Source organism: Rhyacophila brunnea, unplaced genomic scaffold, assembly GCF_057557595.1.
Source record: "Rhyacophila brunnea isolate RB1 unplaced genomic scaffold, BYU_Rbru_1.0 scaffold_4, whole genome shotgun sequence".
Classification (NCBI taxonomy): domain Eukaryota; kingdom Metazoa; phylum Arthropoda; class Insecta; order Trichoptera; family Rhyacophilidae; genus Rhyacophila; species Rhyacophila brunnea.
The window spans coordinates 12,065,890-12,090,128 of NW_028233068.1; the positions used below are offsets into that span (position 1 = coordinate 12,065,890).

Below are 24,239 nucleotides of genomic sequence, written 5' to 3' on the forward strand. Positions count from 1 at the left end.
TGTGTATAAGCACATAAAAGTCAAATGCTGTTTGGAAAATGTTATTCATATTTCAAACAAGATTTTAATGAAGTAAGTTGTCTACCACTGTAAAGAAGGGTAGAAAAACACACAAGCCAGAATTGTGATTATTTAAAAATAATAATATTGGAATGTTGTAATACTGGATGACTTATAATAATGTACATTTATAAGTTATAAACTTATAAGTTACTGGACAATGCCGACACGAAACTGTAAACTTCGATCGTAGTTCTAGTTATTGCTCCTACTTCGAATGCAATGTAAGATGATTATTGCATATTGAAATAAATGGTAATAATTTGAACGAAATATGCGATCTGAAAGCTTCATTTATCGCGAACAGGTGCCGCATTACATTCGAAGATAATCAATAACTAGAACCACCGCCGTAATACGGAATTAAGTGCCACGGCCTGAATATAGTCGGCATTGGTTACTGGATGACAATTGGTTTCATTCTGTCAAATTTGTGATGTTGATGTTCTGTGTTTACACAGTTTTGTCTGTTTCTACTGAAAACTCATGTATAAAACGTTATAATTATTTTTATAATCTAATTTCAAATGTGTGCTTACTACTAAATACATTTTCCGAGCAACTTTCTTTAAAAATTTCTCTCGTAGGACAGACAACTTACACTACTGTGTGTGATATTTCAAAAATTGGGTAAGCTGTCACCTTGAACTTCTTTCTCCGTCTGAATCAAGGCCGGTTATTTCTTCATTTATTAACCTACAAACTAGAACGTTAATGTCTTCGGCTATTTTAAGTTACCAGCTGTTAGAGAAAAACCAAAACATATTATGCGAAGAGTGTGGTTGAACCGTCGCTGTCATGGTAGTATTCTTTTCATGGTATATAATAAATTTAGTAACATATAGATACGTATAAATTACAGGTAACTGTAATAAATTGTTTTATCTCAGGAGAGCACGTCCCCACCCTCGTATCCAGAACAATTTGAAATTATGTCTCTTTTGTTTTTCTTGCTTCTCTTCGTGCTTAGCAGACTGAGGGTTGTGCCTTGTTGATATTATAAATCTATACCTGTCTATGCTGTAGGTATAGTGTATAGTTACAACTGTGGTCATGGGATTATTACTTAATGTTGATAATTAATAGGTATTGTAAGCAACATATTTACGTTAGTTATCTATCGTAACTATATCTCGCTAAGTATCTAAATACACAATGTAATTCAGGAAACTAGGTTAACTACCGTATCATTTTAATTAGACAAATAGTTTCATAATAAGTATAAAATTCAATACCATACCGGAAAAAACATAATTTCGTTACAATTGGCTAATGATTAAGGAATCCAATCCCGAGCCAAAATTCTGATCCCGGGATTTCGGGATTTCAATTTGACAATCCCGGGACTGGTCCCGGGATTGGTTTTTTTTTCCATTGTTAATATAAAAAATTTATATTTACAAATAACATTGATAAAATCGGTCAAAAATAAATCTAGTATAATTTATACTATTTAAGACATTTATTGTTAATATTGTATACGTTCAATCTTGGAAATACATAGGTTTAATGGAGTAAATAATATTGTAATATCAATAATAATGTGAATTTAATATGAGATTGCCGTTACTGATAGTAAAGCAAATCATGGTGTACTTATGGCCTTTCCGCTTCATAGATCTAATTAGTCAGCCAACTATGAAAATGCCGTAAAACGTATGAGATCATGGTGGAATTACTTTGTTAATAGTGCGAAGCATTGTTTTTTTCCAATCTTTCTCATTTTTATTAATTCATGTGAAAAAATAAAATGAATCGGCAACTTACATGGGTATAAATCAAACTTCATTCAAACTCAGTTTATTTCTAATGTAGTTATTTGTTATTAAATGTATTTTTTGTTATATTTTCGTTTTTATTTTATTTTTTATAAAAATTGATAAAAAAATAAATCCCGAAAGCTTCGGGATTATGTTTATATTAATCCCGGGATTCATATGTATCAAAAATAGCTTGGGATCCCGGGATTGGAATCCCTACTAATAATAATTGATCGCTTATTTAGGTCTACGTTATACCTACGTTAAAAGTTTTGTAGAACGAATTGTCTGTCACTTTCGATTCGATTTCTACATGCCCACAAAATCGTTACACTGAGTAGCACTTCTTCACAAATATCATTTCTAGATAGTGAATGTTAAAAAACGATTTTTTTATGTAACTCTGCATACTTCAGAGATTTTTACCAATCTGTCATACATATTTCAATCGCCGCATATAACGTTTCATATAAGTAATATTATCAATAAACAGATACAATATTTACCTCGGTATCTTAAATTTTAATTCCTTATTTTGTGATTATTTTGAATTCAATAATTAATACGTCATTATGTAGGTATAGGCAGGTGTATGTCATCATCAATGATGATCAAGGGTTCCCTGGCTCTCCACTCTTATCGGTCCCTAGTTCTTTGCTGCCACGTATATCCACCGAACTTTATGAGCTCTTTAGAACGTACCTACCAGTGGGCGTTTAGTCATTAGTGCCCTTGGGTAGGTAGCAGGTGTATGTATGCAGATCAATCCATGTCAATAATTATTATTTACCTGTTTTATATTAATATAACATAATATCGTCGGTGTTTTGTAAAAAGGGCGAATCAACCATTTTGGCGAAATCGAGATTTTAATGAAAATACAATATGTACCCCACTAGCTTTGTTCTGTAAAAACGGCGAATTTTTATCTCTATAGGAAAGTACTTAAAAACGATAATCGACTAAAATAAAATTAATTAAAATTACAAAATAAAAAGCAAATGTGACATAGGTATTAGGCCTTTTAAAATATTATATAATAATACCTATTATAATGACAGTATTCTTTCTAAGCTTTATTATAAACTTGTTAGATATTTATAATCATCTACAGGTAAAAAACAAATAAATGTCAAAAGCTAAAAATCCTCCTCATGTAAAGTAGCATTTTGGTTAATTCGCCCTTTTTACAAAACACCGACGATATGTAGGTACCTATACACAATTGGTACATATCTAGTCAGATTACACGGGTGACAGTAACCGTCTGGTAAAAATGCTGTTCTTAATGCGAGCTTCATCTAATTGGGGTTGTTATTCTGTAGCTAATTCACACAAGTTACCAATACAAAAAATCCCCGACAGCAGCGTCTCTGGGACCCCGGGAAAATAATGTATTAGTATAAAAGTATTTCGTTTCACGGATACTAGAATGTTGAGTTTTGGATACGAAAAATCGTTCCGCGCTGCTTAGATTTTCTAATGCACACTGAAAACTGCCATTGCAAAGTAACATTAATGACCGGAAGCGATGTTTAATAATTATTATAACGGGTCGCAGGGTCATCCATTAGCTGCCACTATTTTATAATATTATTGACGTACCAACTGTTCGTCTTTCCCCGCTTTCCCCACCCTCTGCAACACGTCACACGTCATTGTAGTGTGCACCATAATACTAATAAAATTTGCTACACTTTTCAAGCTTGATGACTTTTTGTACTAAGGTAATCTTCGTTGTGAGGGAAGAGCGTAATAATATATGACGTGTAATGCTGTATAGTTTATGCTTATACTGTCCCGGTCGGGGCTCCGGCATTTCTCCAGACAGTTCTCGTTGCACGCAATAATTTTCATTCAGTTGGATCAGGAGAATTATACCTATAACTGTTATTTTTAATTTGAAAATAGTCGCGATCCAGTGAACTGGGCGTAAACTTGCGGGAGAAGCGATTATTCAGTTCAATTTCTACGTGATTATCTGCGAAAATATAATGATCTTTTGCTAATACTTCCCGTCGCTTCAATTTATCGATATAATCGTTGTCATCTGCCGCAATATTAAAACACGGGCCTTGGAAAACTTGGTGGTTGGGGGGGGGGGGGGGGGGATTAGGACATTTAAAACTACGACCGGCACTATTTTATTTAGCACTACTACACCGCCGGCCAGTAAGTTGAGTTACCTACTTAAATAACTAATTGTATATGAATTAATGTATTGAGTATAACTTTATAGAACTTGTACTATTTATTATATTGCCATCCAACTGTGTGAGTCGCTGGGCGATGCGTTCAAAAATTATGGTTTAATCAAGTAGTCGCGTTTGGGAACAAACATTTTCAACCGTGAGTTTTAAAAAAAAAAAAAATTATTGACATTTAAATGGTTAAATCCTAATTTTCAGCTTGAGGTAGATTATTATTACTCGATTAGACACAGAGTAGGTATATCATGAGCAAACTCGTTAAAATGTCACTTTTATCTAGTTATGCATTATGTATCCATTAAGCCATGTAGAAATTCTGTGCGCGTTTAATCAATAGTGAGCCTTAATAACAGTAAATGCGCCTCATATTGTACAGCCGAATAGTCAAATCATGACTGTGGTTACATATCTCTGTATTTAGTGTAAAAGACAGAAGCGAGGGTCGGGTAAGATAAGTACGTAAACGAGTGATGGGTTTTAGTTCCGCAGATCGCCGCTGGATCGAAATACGTACTCAATTCATTAATAAAAAACAACCGGTCAATTTTAAACATCAAAGATTCCGTGATTCGTCAATCAAAAGCAATTTTCCGCACAGTTAGTCCTCCACACTGGCGAGAAAACCGATGGAGTCAATATTTTTACGACGTGGTCTGTTTAATAAATATTTCTGAAAATAACCGTTCGCCGAAAACGAATATGTGGAAAAGATTTATTCATGTCATTAGTAAATAAAAGTAAGACAACAACTTTCACATTGTATGTACTTGTACATCGGACATAGCGATGTCTATGGGTGGACAATAATTATTGCAGTAAGGTGTGCCTCCTAGCAATACGAAGCACGTGCCGTGCCTCTTACGCCGAAGTGAAAAGTAAATGTGACCGCTGTCTTTTTCTCTTTTGATCTCGAATCATCATTTTTTTTGCATATTATTTTCGTACGGAGACGTAAGCAATGGATTGATGATGATATTATTACGTATGTAATATTGACATACATTTTATGACATACAGTATGTAACACAAGGACAGTTACAGAAAAACTTTATTTTATCAACTCCACCGCGGGGTTGCATCACCGATTCAATTTGTAATAAGTAGTGAACTGGGTGAACAGACTCAGACCTATACATTTATTTCTTTGATGAAACGTGTGAATTTTGCCACACGTGGGGTTCGAACTGGCGGCTACAATATTTAGAGATGGGCTCTCTATCGACTAGGCCACATTTAGTGCCGTGTAGCCCCACCAAATTTTGACAATGCCATTTTAATTTAGTTAAGTATTGAACAGAATAATTTCGGTCGTAAACTCTGCTTAAAGACCTGTAAGGTACTGTAGATCTAATTAAGTCGCGATAACAGGTGATTGCATACTTTTTATATCCGTCAAAAATTATCAGCGTGTAATATTTTGACGTTACGAATTTCTTTAGTATTTCAATGTTGTGCCATGATTAATCCGGTTGGGGATTTTTTTAATAAATGTGTAATTAATATTACCTGGGTACGCACAATCTGATATGAAAACAATTTATGAAATCATGAGATAATAGTGGACGATAACGACGTTGATAAGGACTTATCAAAACAATGATCATTCTGGCGTACTTCTGTTGTAGTTTTTTTTTTTAATTTTTATGTATTTCATAGTCATACTAGTGGCTTGTTGGGACAATATCCCTAGTCTAGGGGCACGATCTTGGCTGGGCTTGTTCGCCTCAATTCAAATTAAATTTACCCGGAGCTTGAAATTATTTGCAGATAATTTTAACTTCAACGTCATATTCTCATTGATATAAAAGCTCTTCATACGATTGATTGGATGAGATTTTTCTCAAGACGTTGAAGAAACCTTGATGGCATAATGGACCACTAATTTTTATACAAAAGGAGCAATTTACGTTAAACTGAAATTCCCTTCAGTGATTTTTATAGGGAAATCACAGAACGATCTTGAAGAAAATTTAACATCTTCGAATGACCGCTTGATTGACATTGGAAGCTGGTTTTGGAAGTTTGGTTAATCAAGTTATTTTTTTTTTATTTTTTTTTTTGCTGCTATCTGTGATTTTATTTTAATCTTGACATAGTTAACCTTGGTAACATTTTTTTTCTGTTTCACTTTCATATATTCATGCTATAATATAAGAAGGTTTCTTGTCTGCTTGATTCAAGTATTATGTATGTAATATGATATTACAAATTCCATCGCATATTCAAACTTCAATGGATTTCTTGACTCAGAAACGGGAGATCACTTGTTTGCTTTTACAACCGGTTTTATTCTACTATGAAACTCGTCTCACTGAATAATTTGAATGTAGGGCTCTTACACAGCATACTAAAATTTGTTGGTTCTCTCTTCACATCGATAAGATAACTTGATCGGTAGGTATGCGTTCGGCGATCGGCGATCGGCGATCGGATACAGAAAGTTTCTATACTCACAGAAACACGATAACGTTCATCGGTAACAATCAAAGATGTTTAACATTTATGACGTGATAATTATTATTTTAATAATTTATATTCACTTTTGATTGACCTAAACCCGGTCGCACATAGAAAATCAGTCTCGCCTGAGTCTTGGTCATAAATCAAAACCGCCGCAATGTTGCAAATCTTAGGCCTTGTCCACATGGCGCGTGTCTCGCCGCGAGTGAATGTGGTCACCTCAATGAGGTCTTCTTTACCTCGACCGCGCGCGAGTGCACGGGGATGACTCAATAAGGTCACATGTACATGGAATACGCGCGAGTCAAAACGCGCACTGTGGACAAGGCCTTACGCGCGCGCGCACAGGTGAGATCATGCCGGGACTATGACGTCGCGTGGCTAGCCGAAATAAATGAAAAAACAGCATTTGCACATGTGCCGATGTAAGATTTTGTTATTCTACCTGCGGCACAAATGTCTGGTGACCAGACAAGCATTTTTTTCTCAAAAATATCGCACTAACGCTGTGTACAGCAGTACATTAAGCTACATGTGTTTTGCAAATGACAAAAAAATCACATCAAAAAATTCGACATGTTGCAGTCGTAGCGAGTCTCTATGTGCGACAGGGTTAAAGTGTAGTAACGTGACATTTGCAATATGATCAGTCATGACCCGATTCAATGACGGAGAAGAGACTGGAGAGTATTTAAAAAAATGCTAATAGACTGAAGTGTCTGTTAAAAATCAATACTTCCCTAGTCCATGCCATCGTGTCGTATAGTATTGAGATCACATTCCTGTCTAAATAAAATACTCAATAAAAACCACCGGAATACGAGGGAACTAGTTGTTTGATTGTCGGATGAAATATTTGTAGTGATGTGTTTTCGGGCGTATTTTGTCCACGCGTGCGGTGGATGAGTTACGACGTTTCATCTGCCGTGCCCGACTCAATTATTCGACCCCCAAAAATATTGAAGACTATGCTCCACTGACCACTAGACGCGAATCCAGTTATTTTACTGTTACATTACTCCGCCCAGCAACTCACTCCGATATGAGTCGGGTCGACCCTGTCTCCAGTAAAGTTTGACTTATGAACAAACTTAATAATAATATGTAATTATTGTAATGTATTGCTACATGGGGTTTGGGTCGAAATCCCGAAGGCCGAAATCCCGAATGCTAAAATCCCGAATGGCCGAAATCCCGAAAGCCTAAATCCCGAAAGCCGTAATCCCGAATACCGAAATCCCGAACGCTGAAATCCCGAATGGCCGGAATCCCGAAAAATAAAAAAATACAAACATCAATAATTGCGCAATATTGAAGTGTGCAATTTTTACAAGAGAGACAAAACCCCATTTTTTGTGGAAATGGGTTTTTGTCTCTTGTAAAATTTGCGCAATTCAAGATAAGTGTTAGGATTGTGCAATTTTTTGCAGGAGAGACAAAAACCCATTTGTTCAGCAAAAAATGGTTTTTGTCTCTCTTGTAAAAATTGCGCAATTATTGATGATTGTATTTTTTTTATTTTTCGGGATTCCGGCCATTCGGGATTTCGGCCTACGGGATTTCGTCCGACACCCGCTACATGTTTATATCTCGATGCCATTGTCTGTGGAAGGTTGACGACCAAATTGTAGCACATCTCCTTGTCTTGGGCCAGTTCTGTCAGATTACCCAACTCCTGGAAAATCGCAGTTTCATTGTACGCCACGTATACCAATAGATACGACAGCGAATTATTGCAGCGAATGCACGTCGTGTAGTGAACCTGCAGCTGTTATCGGTGATGGATTTTTCTTCCGTGCAAAAGCTCAATAAGTGAAGTCACACGCTGTATAAGTTTGCAAACTGTCTGATTGTTCCTGTTCATATTTCGTTCATAATTCTCTTGGGCCCTTATAGCCTAGGACTTCCAAAAGATATTGTCTTGTATTTAACAGAGAGAACAAACGGATTTGCTTTGTCAAACAATTGCGTTCAATTGAAATATTTATTATTACGTACCTACATAGGTGATGTATGTATGTAGGTACGTATTTATTTTAACCAAGTATGATTTGACGTCATAAACGTATGGAGAAACGTGTTTATAGTTTTTTTTTTAAATAATGATTTATTTCAATTTTATAAATACCAGTTTGATATATAAAAACTGGACGATCGATTTAATATACCAGAATATACACTGTTAATTCAAAATACGTAAATTCATGACAATTCAGATACCTACCTGTTTATCTGATTGTCGACCGTAATTATTATCAGTCGTTTCTCCCCATTGACTGAAACTGGTCAGACACCCTCGAAAGTCCTCCGATATTACTTTATACAGTGGTAGGTAATAACATCAACCAAAGTTATACAGCTTCCGATAGTAACTGCATTGCCCATAGTGCCTATTATGGCACCACCCATGAAAAAGATAAAACACAATTTAAGGGGATAAACAACTCAATCCGTGTCAGCCAATGACATTAATATGGACGAAGCATCTAGAAAATAAAATGACACTCACTTTGTGTCGGGTCTGCCGGATGGCGAAATTCATATTTTAATATCGGTATCCTACGCTCAAATGAACATTCTGTTTGCAAGCGGTCTGGCGACACCGCTGGGTCTGCCCATACAAAATTTCTGACTGCTCCACCGATTATTGTGTTACAAAATGCCAATGTGCCTAGTTAAAAATTGTAAAAAAATCTACTAAACACTCCAAGAAAAATGGGATATCACTTTGCATGTGTTAGTATTATTTATTATTTATAAAATGCCATTTTAAGATATTGATGAATGTTTATTCAATGCAATTGAATGACAGGAACCATTGGACAGTCAGTCGCCTGTGATTCGCTGCGCTCACTTGCGTCTAATCTCCGAGAAGTCGTAAGTAACCGAGAATCTGTTTCTAACGCAATGAGTCATGACACTAATACGCCATTACAATAAAGGTTATATTACTATAAATTCTCGAAGCTTGTATCGCATAATGGAAACGGATACGTCAATGGTCACGTGACATCTACCTATACATCTGTGAATGACTTTCATGCACAATTTCTCGTGCGCGCCGGGTATGAAGTGAGTCGTCCATTTAATATGTCATTGGTGTCAGCATATTGATCGGCGATATTAAATAACTGACTGCAAGGAGTCTGGATGACCGGGCTGAATGGAGGTGTCATGTGAGCTATAGTGCCAGGGAGGGATAACAATACTCAAAAGTCGCTTAGGCCCCGTATCATTATCACCATCTTCATTCTTTGCTTACCATTCATTGAATGAATTTGGATGAACACAGTGACAGTGTCAGCTATCTCTTTCACTTTGTCGTTACTATGCAATGCGGCGTACAATAATTATTGTACGAAAGTGACACGGCACCGCTTTCAAATCTGAATGCTAATTCGGACGCGCCATCATGTTAATTTCATGAAAGATTACTTGTCGAAATGGGACTATAATTACTAAAACGAATTTTTGTCATACAATATACCTAATATTATATTTACTCACAATATCATCATTAGATGACTGGTATATCATTAAATTTATCTATGTTTAGTTTTTCCCTCTGTACTGCGGAGATTTGCTCTACGCTCTATACACCGGCGGCGAGGGGTGAACGAAGACTGTTAAGTTTCGACATAAATAGTGCACACTAAACTTTGTCAGTCATACTTACATATTTGTTTTCATTGTACTAAGAATCCATTTAGCTATTTAGCAGATGGGTACATAGCGCTGGTTAGTTTTTAAAATTCAATTAAACCCTGCCTAAACCAAACCATAATAGTTTAGGTATGTTATGGGCGTTCCGACAAAAATATTGCACACTTTTCCAATCATAGTTAGTTGTTTTCGTTGAATATTATGTAATATTATAGCTGATGGTGTCGGTTAGTTTTTCTTTTTAACCCATTGGCGACAACCGGCGCCAATTTGGCGCCGCTGATACAGGGTGCGGGACATTATGAAAATCAAATATTTTTAATCATATTTTGATTTTTTTTAAGTTGAACTTACTTAACAATAGATGTAGTTATCATTTTATGGTGTTAGTTGTATGGAGTCCGATATATTTTTAAAGAAATTTTTGATTTATAAAATCTATTTTTATTTAAATCTGTCAAAATAATGATCGGTCTGGTAGGTATGTAGGTGTTTGAGTGAGTAAAAAACATATAATGGCCCTCTATCTTCTAAATATATTGATGAGTATTATATTTAGCTCCAGCTTTAGTACATCTTTCTTTATCATTTACTTCTATCATAGACTTTTTTCGTTTATCATTTTGTATAAAAAAGGCTAAAAAACACAAAAACCTATATTTGACATGTTTTCTTGATTCCAATTATACACAAAATTAACTTAAAATATAAATAAATAATATAAGAATTTAATACCTACAAGTATTTGAAGGATTTTTTTGAATTAAATGATTTATATCAATTTTAGTAATCATTGTGCCTTTTTAAGTGATCCTCAAAAATTTACTCTTGTCTCCAATGGGTTAGATCTATTAAACCCTGCTAAACAAACAATAATCGATAAAAATATTCTTTTATCTATAAATATCCAAAATTATGTACGGTTTAATGGCATAATTTAATATGTACTTATATTTTATAGATAAACGAATATTATTTGACTATTATCTGCAATGGCTTGGATTAGGCAGGGTTTAATTGAATTTAAAAACTAACACTATCTACACATTGTAGTTCCAGTTCGAAGCAAACAAATATGTTTGAATTTGAAGGTTTAGTGTACCTCCACCCTTCGCTGTGTATAGATACCATGATATAGTTTTGGCTTATTACGTGAAATGCCATACAAAATACGGTTGCTTTTCACACGACTTTGATTATAACTTGAAACCAATATGTTATACTGGTAAGATGGAATATTTTTTAATATAACAATATTAATGTTGTTAAAATTTCGTTACGATGTCTGTTCTTATTCGTACGGTTCTTGTCGGTTTACAGGAAGCTAGCGGCAAACAAATTTTGAAAATATCCGATATACTGGATTATTTGTTAGATTCGGTTAGGTTGGGTACATTATTGTCCGCAATGCTCCACGAACAACGCGTAATTTTTTCGATAAGAAAGCTCACGGCGAACTGTGATACGGTGAAATGTAATAATATGTACAGTTTACATATTGTAACCGATGGACGTTTCAGGCCATATACTTACCCTACTTGCCCGTCGTGAGGACGATCCAAATATAACTATAAACCTATAATTTAAACAGCAAACGTTTGTTCACGATCTGATTTTTTAATGCAAACTTTGTTTCAAACTATAATAATAATGTCCGCGAAGTGAAACGCGCAAGTCGTGTCATAGTTTTAATATTCATTTCGCAATCCCTCTAGTCATTTTCAAGAATCAGTGCAAAATACATTGGTAACGACTGTCACCAATTAACGTATCCGTTGTCAACTATTATAGATCGCACACGTTCTTAGCAAACTCCTACTTACTGCCATGGCCCCACATCCTGAAGCGGGCCCCCAGGCTAAGATGTTTGGCGCCCCCCCCCCTTACCTATCGCTAAGGGTAAAGGCAGTGTGACGCGCTGAAGTAGCGTTTTCCAAATGGTGTACCTACATGGTAAAATTAAGGTGTATTTTTAGCGATTTTTTGTATTCTTAATACGTACATCCATTAAAATACAGTTAAAATAAATATTTTTAATTATTAATGTTATTGTAGAAAAATAGCGCCGCAGGCGTCTTTTTTTACTATTAGATCTATGTATATCTCACTTATCTGGTCGACTCGTCACGCCGGGCCCTTCCTGAGCCTGGGCCCCCAGACTAAACCCTGTCAGCCCCCCCTTGGGGGGCCATGCTTACTGCTCTCTCTATCTATATTATGGCAAATGCGGACCAGAATTTTCTAGCTCAGTGGTTAGGATTTCATACATGAATCACTTCGCCATACTACGGTATGTTTTCGGAAATGGGGCTACCAATTCCTGAAATGTATTTCTAAAAATACCTTAGCACAAAATTGTTTTCCATTCAAAATGATTTAATCTGGTGAAATGTAGCTGTAATATCATTAATTTCTGGGACGCATTTTAAAAATACTTCGTACAACATTTTATTAGGTAATCATTTTCTCCGTAATTCACTTCTCCCGCCAAAACGACGCGACCTTTACGAAACGGGCATGTGATTTCTGGAACATCTTTATATATTTTTTTTGCTATTAATAGTATTAATACGACATACTTGAACATTTTTTTTTCATCGTTTTATCCGCATATATAATTACTGTGTTTGTGGGGAGTCTTCAGTGTAATTTTCGTGTCTCTTCAAACCAGACATTTCAAAGTTTCGCGTATAAATCGATGACGCGCGTTATTTTTTTTTTTTGTTGGATTGAGAGTTTTTGTTGTTGTTGTTGAATGTGTCAGTGCGGAAATTACTAAACAGATTTTGATATAATAATTATAATATTATTCGCCGCCATAACTTAACTTGAAATTCAGTTTTGTGCAATTTCGCGCTGCACACAGTGAGTAATAATAAAAGTACAGTTGGACGGCACGTTCTGCACTTTTGTTTACATTTACATTTACGCGTATTTTGGATTGGGATGTTGATAAAACAGCTCTGCAGTTTTCCGATGATTATTTTAAACGAATCAGTACGTGCATAGGTATGCTAACCATTATACTATTTTTAATATTCTGTTTGATATAATAATAAATATATTAATACATATCCTCCAACCTCTTCGTAGAATTCCTTTTTACAAAATGATAATCTAAATTAGTTATATAAAATTCTACATGTTGGTTTATTAGTCGATAGCTAGTTCAGTTGTCACACCATTATCAAACTTATGCGTATTATAGCGTATGTAATTCAACTCGCAGGAAGGGACGGATCCTCCCTTTCTTTCACTCCTGATATTTTTTAGGCGTAATAAATACCCCAAATACTTAATAATACTACAGTGGAAACAGTTATGAACTTACTTAATGAATTTAATACATAATAACACCTTTAATCACGGTATTTAGCGGTGGTGAAGGGTAACCTTTGCAGAGAAATAGGCCGAATTGTCAGGTATACTTAAGGTAAATAAGACGATAATACGATATTGCTACTGTTGAATAGGTACACACTAATAACGTCACAGTAAATCGATGAAATTTCATTATCTAACTGACGATATAAAATTGAGCGATTAGTTTAAATAATGTGTTTTCCTAAACATATACACATCAAAAATCATTACTTATTTAACACAGTCAGTGCTCAAAACAGACAAAAAATGACATTTAAGGTCTGCTATATTTTATGCAAGAAGAAATATGACTGATTTAGTCAAGTTCACGATTATGTCATATAGTGTGTGTTTGTTGTAATAATATTAATTTCATACGTAAAAAATATTCTTTACGCCAATATTTCAATTCATTTTTTTTTTTTTTTAACATATTGTGGACATTACAAATTATAAGTTCAAGACGTTCACAACATGACATTTAGAAACAAAGATATATAAATATAACAGTATTACATGAAAAAGAGATATATCAGTAGATAAATTAGATAGGTACAAGGAAGTACACCGGATGAGCTAAGCAGACCCTATTTTAAGAATTTATAAAACAACATCCACCTAAACTCATTCTCACGTAGGTGGAATATATCAACACCCGAAGCAATTTCGTTGAACATAGTTATCGCTCTCCCAATTGGCATTACCAGTGGCAGGTTGGTTCTGCACCTTGGGAGAATAAACAACTGGTGGTCTCTATCTCTAAGATAGTTATCAGGGACACACAGGTCAACACTGCCCAGAATGGCAGAGTTCTCATTTATACCTCGTATAAGTCGAAAAAAATACGTAGCTAAATAAAGATTTCTTCAAAATTGCAGTGAGTGCATTGCTATGAGTAAGCGGATGTGCAATTTCGTTTATTCGGCTTAATGTTAAGGTATTGACATTTTTTTTTGTAATACAAAATCAAAATTGCTATGAGTAAGCGGATGTGCAATTTCGTTTATTCGGCTTAATGTTAAGGTATTGACATTTTTTTTTTTGTAATACAAAATCAAACAATAAATCTTGTTCGTCATATTGTATGTGAGATAAGAAGATGGAGAATAACGTACACCAGGCATGTCCAGCAGTGGTCGATCCCACCATCTAATATATGATTTCGTTGTAATTGCTTGTAAGCCGTTTTTAAATTAACCGCGTGGAAGCCCGCGTAACCTTGTCGTATCACTCGAGTCGTTTTACATCACGTACGGCATGCCGCAGGGGTTATAGAATAATAAGATAGTAATCCCCGCGCTTTCAACTGAGACGTAATTTACTCTCACCGTCGCGCAGTGGGCTCTTTGCATAATAGTAGGATGATAGTTTGACAATGAATGCATTGAGCTCCCGAAAGAATACAAACAGCTATCATTTTCACGGCGAATGGGAAATTGAGTATTTATTTGTGAATTTGTCGCGGTGTGTAACCAGGGCCTCGAACAAATCAGTTGGAAATTGAAGTAATCAACATGGACGTACCTACATAAATCAAAACTCATATTGTAGGACGTAGGTGGTTATTTTTATTACTAATTAGATTAAAAGAAGTGTAGGTATAGTTTGTAAATTTTATGAGAGTTTAACCGTGACAGGAGACAGGGCCGCCTGAGGTATTGGACGTAGCGCGATGCTCAGCGGCCAATCAGAGCGGCCGGCGAAGTCACGCCATACGCACTTTCTTGACAGTGGATAACACCAATCCGCGGGTCGCGCTGTCCAAAATATTATCCAAGGAAAATCTGTTACGGGGTTGCCGGTCGTGGTATTATACATCGAACGGCGTAATTACGAGACACAGTTAAATACAATAAAATTACTGAAACATTGTGTTTTCAAGTTTTACTGGATCAAAAACAATAATACATATTTTCTTAAATTCAAATATACTTCTTTTTTTTTCGACCATGTCCGACCCTGATACGATTATATGGGCCTCCACAGAGTGGAGGTTTTGTATTAACAGATTTTTTTTACGAGAAATGTATGTCAGCCATTTGCTCAACCTATTAGGTCCATACTCTGACTCATGCACAAATTGAAAAATAATATGTGTACTTGCCAGACCCAGGATTCGAACCTGGGACCCTCGACACTATAGACCGGCGCTCAAGCCACGCGGCCATCGTGGGTAAATAAATATACTTAGGTACAGTTAAATAAACCTTGTGCGTTCCTATCATACCTACATAAAATACTGTAGTTCAAGATATTGTCTCCAATATAGCGAATTATTGTTTATAAAAATATAAACAATTGGCATCTACTTAGGTTTTGTGTTATATTTATAGTGAGAGTATACGTTTTATAACTTTGCACTTTTTTCCCACTTTTTACTACACTGATACGCCTATTTGCCTGATTACCTCGCATAAAATTAGATCAAATGATATTCACTTGTATTGATATAAAATATATAGTAATAAGAAAATGAATAGATAATATATATATTTAAACAAATGTTTTTAGAATATATTACATCATTTTCATCCTAGAGCCGGGGTGCAAATTTATGAAGTAGCAACTCTAAATGAAAGTGACAATTCTATTCATAAATATATACGATATTCATATGTTTGATTCGAACGAGATCGAACATTATTTCATACATATCTCACCGTGAGTTTAAAATCATAGTAAACGCTAATGACAATTTGGGGATATTAGGGTTTAATTAAAGATTTCATTTAGTCGAGTAAAATAGAATTTCTGAAATAAAATGACTGATCATTTTGGTTTATACATACAATAATTAATAATAATATAATATACATTATGTCATATTCGTTTATCAATTTCCTTATTTTTGCATGTAACCTTATTTTACAACAATACTCAAATGTGTTATTTTATAAAATAATTTATAATAATAAAAATTAATAAACAATATATTAAAGTAACGTAAAAATAATGGTTATAGACAGTAGTTATATATTATTATACCTATTATTTTTGTGACGCGAATGTCATTGTATGCGCCCTCGAACGCGCGGCTACCCAGTAAAGTTATTGAGAATCTGTGGCCGCTAGTAGGTATATCTCGCGAATCACCAAGCAAATTGATATTCTAAATACATTACTGTAAATGCAGCTGGCTCCTGTATTAAATTTAATGTAGGTATCTACCTAGAATAATTTAATATAAAACGTCAGATAATCAAATGGAATATAAAGGTTTTTCTTGATTCCGGCTTAATTGTTATGTTGGTTAATGATAACTAGGGCCCGGATTTATATGCTAGTGCATGTTTTGTTAGGGTGTATGCACAGCTATGAGAGTTGCACAGAAATCTGTTTTGAAAGACACAGAATCCAAAAATAAAATTTTATTGTGCATATAAATGCATATTTGAGACGTTAGAGCATATTTGAGACATTAGTGCATATTTTATAACTAAATGCATATTTTAGAGCTTTTGAATGTGTAATTTTAGTTTTTTTTAAATTATTTTATCGAAATATAACTAAGTTAGGAAGGAAGATAGTTTAGATGCACTTGCATTTTTAATGCCATCTCCGAGCTGTGGATTTATCAGTGGAAAAAGTGAAGTCAACTCGGGCACTATTATTTAAAATTTGCCCAAGTGGACGTTGAGAGGTAGTTTTCCGCATATAAACAAAATACTGACAGATACTTATGCGGAAAAATTTAATGCCAGAGCATAATATTGAAAAAAATTATGTAATTTTTTTTCGGACAAAAAACAGAAAATAGTATTTAGGAATAGTTAAGTGTGTCGTTTTTGTTTTTTAAGTTATGTTTGGTTTACATTGCATTTATTATTCAATTATTTGTAGGGACTTGTGAAAAAACTGTTTTGAAAATTGTAATTGATTAACTTTATATTCTTCGTTTGTGTTTTTTGTTCTGATATCGTATTATGTTGAAAAATTATTAACTAGTTATTCGATTTTTTGTCAATAATATTGGGTAAAGTGGGTATTTACAATTTTTCCCACAAAAAATGACAATTTTCAACTGCATATTTCTTCGGCTTTAGTGCATATTTTATTGATTTTAAGTGCATACGTGCATGCATATAACCATGTTTTTTGTTGCATACAAATCCGGGCCCTAATGATAACTCTGGTCTATGACCATATGAATGTTTGACAAATTTATCTAATCCAGCAGACATTGGGTTTATACGCAAATAATAAAACTTCAGTAATATGTAGGATACAATACATTTTAAATTATTGCACGTGCCAGTTAATGTCTAATGGACCTTAACCTGTGTTGTTTTTTTTTTTTGTTTATTTGACATTGATTTTAGTAATGCCAACGGTGATTTATTATTATTTAATTGGTACATTAAAAAAACAACGATAATTATTATTATTATTGATTGAAAGTAACAATATAACCGTTGCGTAAAAACGTATAGTGAGTGATCTTGTAGCATGAATAATAAATAATTATAAGTAGTGACCTCACTCAAGTTGACAACATCATACAATGGGCAGCACAGATTGACTCTTATTAAATCTTAAAAAGGGACAATAAAAATGAAGCTTCGTCAATTATTTCTGTAACAGAAAAGTCGCTAACTTAACTCAGCAACAATTCAAATAATTGACCGTAATAAAATTATGACGTGTAGGTATTATTAATTTATTCGGCTGCCAACTCTTTTGTCTGTGCGTGCAAGCCTTTACGTATCTACTACATATTATACATACTAATTTTACCTGTATTATGATAATTTCATTGCATATAATTAGGGACGCGATAGTGTATTTTTAATTAAACGTGCAAGGAAATAACATTCATTTATTATTGGTCATTGACATTGTAAATTCGGTAGGTGACTGGAGGTTTCTTTTGACATTTTTTTTTTTGTATTTACGATAACAATTGTAAATTATTGATTTGACGAAATTGACATAGGTACCTACTTATTATTAAGTTGTCATAGCTATGGGTAGATCTATATACCAGTGGCGAAGGGTGAAGGTAGGCTGTTAAGATCTGCCATAAATAGTGCACATTAAACTTTGTCAGTCATACGTATTTGTTTTCATTGAAATACAACTACAATTTACCGATGGTGTTGGTTAGTTTTTAAAATTCAATCAAACCCTGCGAAACCAAGCCATAATAGATAATAATCAAAAACTACTCGTATATCTATAAAATACCTAAAATGATGCAATTAAATCACACATAACTTTGAATATTTTATAGATGGAATATTTTTTATCTATTATAATTTGGTTAAGGCAGGGCTAGGACTTAATGAATTTAAAAAAAATGAACCTACAGTAATTGTGTAGTATGTATTCTTAATCCAATGAAAACAAATAAGTATGAATGAAAAAGTGTGCACAATTTTGTTGTATTGCCCAAAATATACCACAACTATTATGGTTTGGTTTAGGCACGGTTTAATTGATTTAAAAAAATAACCAACACCATCTGTAAATTGTGGTCTTATTTCAATAAAAACAAATACGTATATTTAACAAAGTTTAATGTGCACTATTTAGTGCGGATCTTAACAGCCTATCTCCACCCTTCGCTACTGCTGTATACAGTGGCACCATATGGAATTGTTTGCTGTGATTGGTTTATTTATTTCAGGTTTTAATATTTTTTTAAGTATAGATCTCTCGGATTGTTAAGATTCTTGTTTATTCATTTAGCAGTAGCTTGTCGGCGATTGCTATTATTGTAACGAGTAGATGCATTTTTATTTGCGGTTTATTGAATTATAAATTAAACCTATTGTACACACTCGTATGGCTGACGGCTGGGTTCACAGTTCGAGTGCCGGTCGAGGTCGGCGGCTTCTGCTTGCAGTGATTGATTTGATTCTTCTCCGTCTCGTGACACAATAGGCAGGCAAAGCAACTTCGCGATGCGATCCGACGCTCACTCGTCGCGGGAAATACTGATTCTGATGGTTATTTATGGTGGAATGCGTGTGAATCGTCTATGTTGACATTCATCGGTGTGAGGTTATAACATCACAGTTTTATTTTGTTATCCATATAAACAGTAATTCGGAAACGCAGTAATTCCGGCCGAAAACAGGACAAATAAAATATAATTGTTAATTAACTATTTTTTTTCAACGAATAATTCACAAGATTTGAGAATGTAACATTCTAATTATTGAACCGTAACTGAAACGAAAATCGATGTCTTTGGCCACAGTATGCGAATCAATTCATACTCAGTATGATACCACTAAATACTGTTTTTTAACTGATCTCTGCCGTTGTTTCAACAAAAGCACCAATTTACAGGGGCCCGGTGATGTATTTATAGTCTAAGGGCGCGGTGAATAAGGAAGCAATCAAAAATGTCATGCACACCTTCCGTTAATGGAAAACCACTAAAGAAGAAGTCGGTAAATAGATAGCTGTGGCGAAGGGTGGACGTAAGGTGTTACGATCTGACATAAATAGTGTATAATTTATATTGATTATAATATATTTTCTCAGGGGTGTTTTAATTATGTATGTTCAATAATTAGAATGTTACATTCTTAAATCTTGTGAAGCATTCGTTAAATAAAATTATAGTTCATTAAAAGTTATTAGCAAGTTCAAGTAAGTTACAACAAAAAATCTTGGATTGATCCGTGACGTCGGTCAGTAATTAAAGTAATTGTCTACCTACTTTGATTTAAAATACAAAAGCCGATCGCTAATAGTGGCTCAATTTGGAAAGCGCTTCAGTGAGTATCAAAAGCCATTAGTTATGGGCGCGATACCCGAGAGATGCTATTCTATTGGTTATAATTTATTTTCTCAGAAGTGTTTTCAAAATTATGTATGTTCAATTAATTGTTATATGTATTATAAAATCGAAAGATTGTTCTGTGCGCGTTTAATACAATTGGCAATCCCGGATCTTCAATGCCGATCACGTAGTAGTGTGATTGTTGAAACCCATATTATAATATAACCGAATAAATAAATTTATATTAAACAGCTTTCCCATTTAAAGACATTTTTTTTATTATTTATATTGTAGAAGTTTTGTAGGCTCCGATCCCCTAATCCCAAGATAATAAATAGGTACCTACGCAATATTATTTTAATTAATTTTAGGCGTTTTTTTTATTATAAAATTTTCAAGCTGCAAACACTATTATTATTTTTGACGAGTAAAAAACCAATATTAAATTATGTCTAATAAAATGAATTTACATCAATAATTCTATAGATTAAATTATATTTATGTTTCTTTGGTAAACAGATAAAACCGATTTCGCGATTAAGAAGTCAAGAGTGATCCCACTATTACAAACAATAGTACCTACTTAACTACATCTCGCGACTATCATTTTTTCAATGTGTGTTCGTTTCCGTTGTAGGAATGATTAAACCGGGTAAAAGGTCCATTCGTGTTCTTTTTTAATGCGGCTTTTATTTGTTTTTCAACTACTAAATATAAAAAAATCAATTTGTAGTCTTCGAGAAGAATAAGCTGAGTTCAAAGTTGCAAACTCTGCTATATTTTTGTAAAGAAAAAAAACTGACACTTGATTTTTGTGAGACTTAAAAATTTGCATTACTTGAAACTTTGGACCGCGCGATCGACGATATTAATTGACGAGAATGATATAGGTACCAACTCTTTTCTGCAATAAATAATAATAATTTTTATTATAAAGTGGAGATCAAGATACATGGACAGATTAATACAATTATTATTTAAAAAATTTTGAACTCAAATGTTCATCCACAGTAATTAGTTTGAAAGTTTTGACATACAACGCACATCCACACGTCCTGAAAACATTGCTATTGACTTAAATGTAGTTTGGATAGTCCACATCGTAAAATAATCGTGTTTCAATAAAAACCTCATTCCAGAAGATCACTCGTCACTGCTACCGATGAAATGGTTAAAAATTATTCCCAAAATATGGCCACACTGTCTTGCTTGTTTGTGGGTACATTTTCACATGCTTTTCTATCCACGGTGGGATATTAAAAAAAATTTAAATGTTTGTAGAATGAATTAGTCAAAACACACTTGAGTGCGTAGCGACCTCAGTCTTGGGCATCTGCTCCTGCGACATTCCCAGGACTGTAAAAAACTGCTGAAGCTTCAATGTACGACATTGTGATATGCTTGGTGGTGTGGGCCGGGTTGGTTTGGAGGGGGTCTATAGTTATGTTTTGCGGCTTAAATAGTCAAACTTTTTTATGAGAAGTTTTAAGCTGTTTGTGGTGTCGAATTCTGATTATAATTTGATTATAATATCCTTACCCCATTTGTCACTTTTATAGGGAAAAAATGATCAGTAAGTTATCTATGTTATAATAGATGTATGTAGTTTTGGTTTCTCTTCGGTAGTTATTGAAAATATTGTATCAATGTCACACATTTTTGGATTGGATCTTCAAATTCAATTAACTCAAATCAAATAAATTGCACCTAGTCTAGTCGAGGTGCTGGGATATTTGTATTAGTTTTTAAATCAGTTTCCTATCTATCTTACTATGTTCCGTACTCAGGGTTCACAAAAATTAAGTTTTATTAGTTATGCTGTATTATTCCAAAGTAAAAGACAATAAATAATAGGAGCAAAGTGTATTGAGAAATGTTGATAATCGATAAGAAGCCTGCATGTAATATATATAATAACAATAAAAAAAATTCTGCCAAAGAATAGTATTTTTACAAATTACATAATGCAATTGGTATTATCTTCCTTTAGTCAATAAACTGTTATAATTTATTTCATAACTGGTATAACAATACTTGTTTTTACACAATATTTGCACAAAAGGTGGCCCAAACATGTTTATCCTTCATGTGCGTATTCTATGGATCTGTCTGAGGATGGAATGAGTACAGGTGACATATATTTAAAAAATAAGTTAGAAGCAGTTTTCACATCACCACATACCTAGTTTTGTGTTAAATAGGATTCTCACATGTACATAATTACTTTGTATGAAAATATATAAGCGCTTTTTATTCCCAACCGTGGAGTTAAATCCCATGAATGGGTGTATAAAATGTCCTTATTTTCATAGTCACCATTAATAATTTGAATGTTTTGACTTTTAATTACTTAACACGAAAAATTTTAATTACTTAACATAAAGAATCATTTGAGAATGATATTTTCATTTACAGAATTTTGAATTGAGTTGATTTACGCAACTTGGTCACCGATGCATTTGCATTACATTCAATATGCAGCGTTTCCTGTATATTTAATTTAAATAGTAAAAAACTTATATTAATTGAAAAATTGCAATAACATTATCGATAGTAACAAATTGACGGTATAATTACTTTCAATCAATACTGATTTGATGTATTTATCTTTTCAGAGGCAGTACAGCGGTTAGCCGCCCGGGAAACTAACATCCCGACAAGAGAGTCGTCATACAAAGCCCAAGAACAAATGATACCACGGCAGAGTCACCGATAACCCCTCCCAGCATTGCAGACACCAGTGACTTATTAGCTTAATCTAAAATAATACTCTTAAACTGATTTGGAAACAATCATCGAGAGTTGTCACCGAAACAGTTTTACTACGAACCGTCCGTTGTGAAGTTAGTGTGTTTTTAAATTGTGCTAGTGATACGTTAATAATCAAATATGTCTTCGAAGGCAATCAGTGAAGTGTCGGGCAAACGCCTGTTGGACAGGCACATGGGCACCAGCACAGCGATGGCTCCCTGCATCTGTGCATCATATGGTGAAGGGTCAGAGTGGCCGCGAGTCGTCGAGGCTAACACATGGTTAAAACAAAAGGTGAGAGACTTTTTAGTTATTATTTAGTTAGTCTTCGTATTTTGAGAAAGTGATCACATTAATGATTATTCTAGGGCAAAAGAATCTTTATTCGTTAAATGATTATACAATATAATATGATAGTCTATTTCAACTTTCATGTACAATAAAAAAACCTCCGTGTAATAGACTAATTCTATTGATATAGTGTCAGTTAAAGCTAAAAGTCCATTATATTATATTAAACATTAAAGTAACTTTTCCGAATGCTTATGATAAAAAATTGTCAAACTAGTGAAGTTAGTTTGCCTGTTTAAAATTATATGTAATAAGGAATAGACAATGTACTTAAATTTTATAATAAACACAAATAAAATCCTATTTACAAGTCAGATCATCGGTCACAAGATTTAAAACTGCGGACTAAAATTTATTTATTTTTACTTATTTACATATTACAAATTTAAAGAACAAAATAATATAATATGCAGTATTAAAAACAGTATAAAGAGTAAATAGTTACATAAATTATAAAATGGAAGTAAACTGAATGAGCTAAGTGGATCCTATTTTAAGAATCTGTAAAACAACATCAATCTATAATACTCATCCTCACAGGTGGAATATATCAACATCTGAAGTTATTGCCCTCCCAATTAGCATCTCCGATGACAGGTTAGATTACATGTGCCGAACATTGTTTACATGAGGAATACAAAATGGAATTTTGTCCAATCTGGAGTCTACAAATTTGAGGTTTTACTGTAACGGTGACCCAGATGATAAATTATATGGTCATAATATTACTTATTGGTTATTATTGTATTTGACAGCAAGTGTCACAAGGTAGCTTACTTTGCAAGTGTAAAAAGAGTGCTCTATGGGCCAGATGTATAGTCATATAAGTGATCTTGTGTGCCTCTTAACTTATGCAGTTGAAATCAGTCGAATAGTGACGAAATTGAG

General features: G+C 33.9%; 1 protein-coding gene across 2 annotated transcripts in view; it reads left to right on the forward strand.

The window, feature by feature from the left end:
• The window catches only part of ATPCL (ATP-citrate synthase), an 85,761-nt gene that overhangs the window by 42,746 nt on the left and 18,776 nt on the right, over positions 1–24,239 (forward strand). For both annotated transcript variants that reach the window (XM_085953717.1, XM_085953719.1), the window contains exon 2: positions 22,865–23,294. In XM_085953717.1, the coding sequence (XP_085809843.1) occupies positions 23,139–23,294 (156 nt within the window). In that variant the 5' untranslated portion in view covers positions 22,865–23,138. The remainder of the gene's footprint in view (positions 1–22,864; positions 23,295–24,239) is intronic.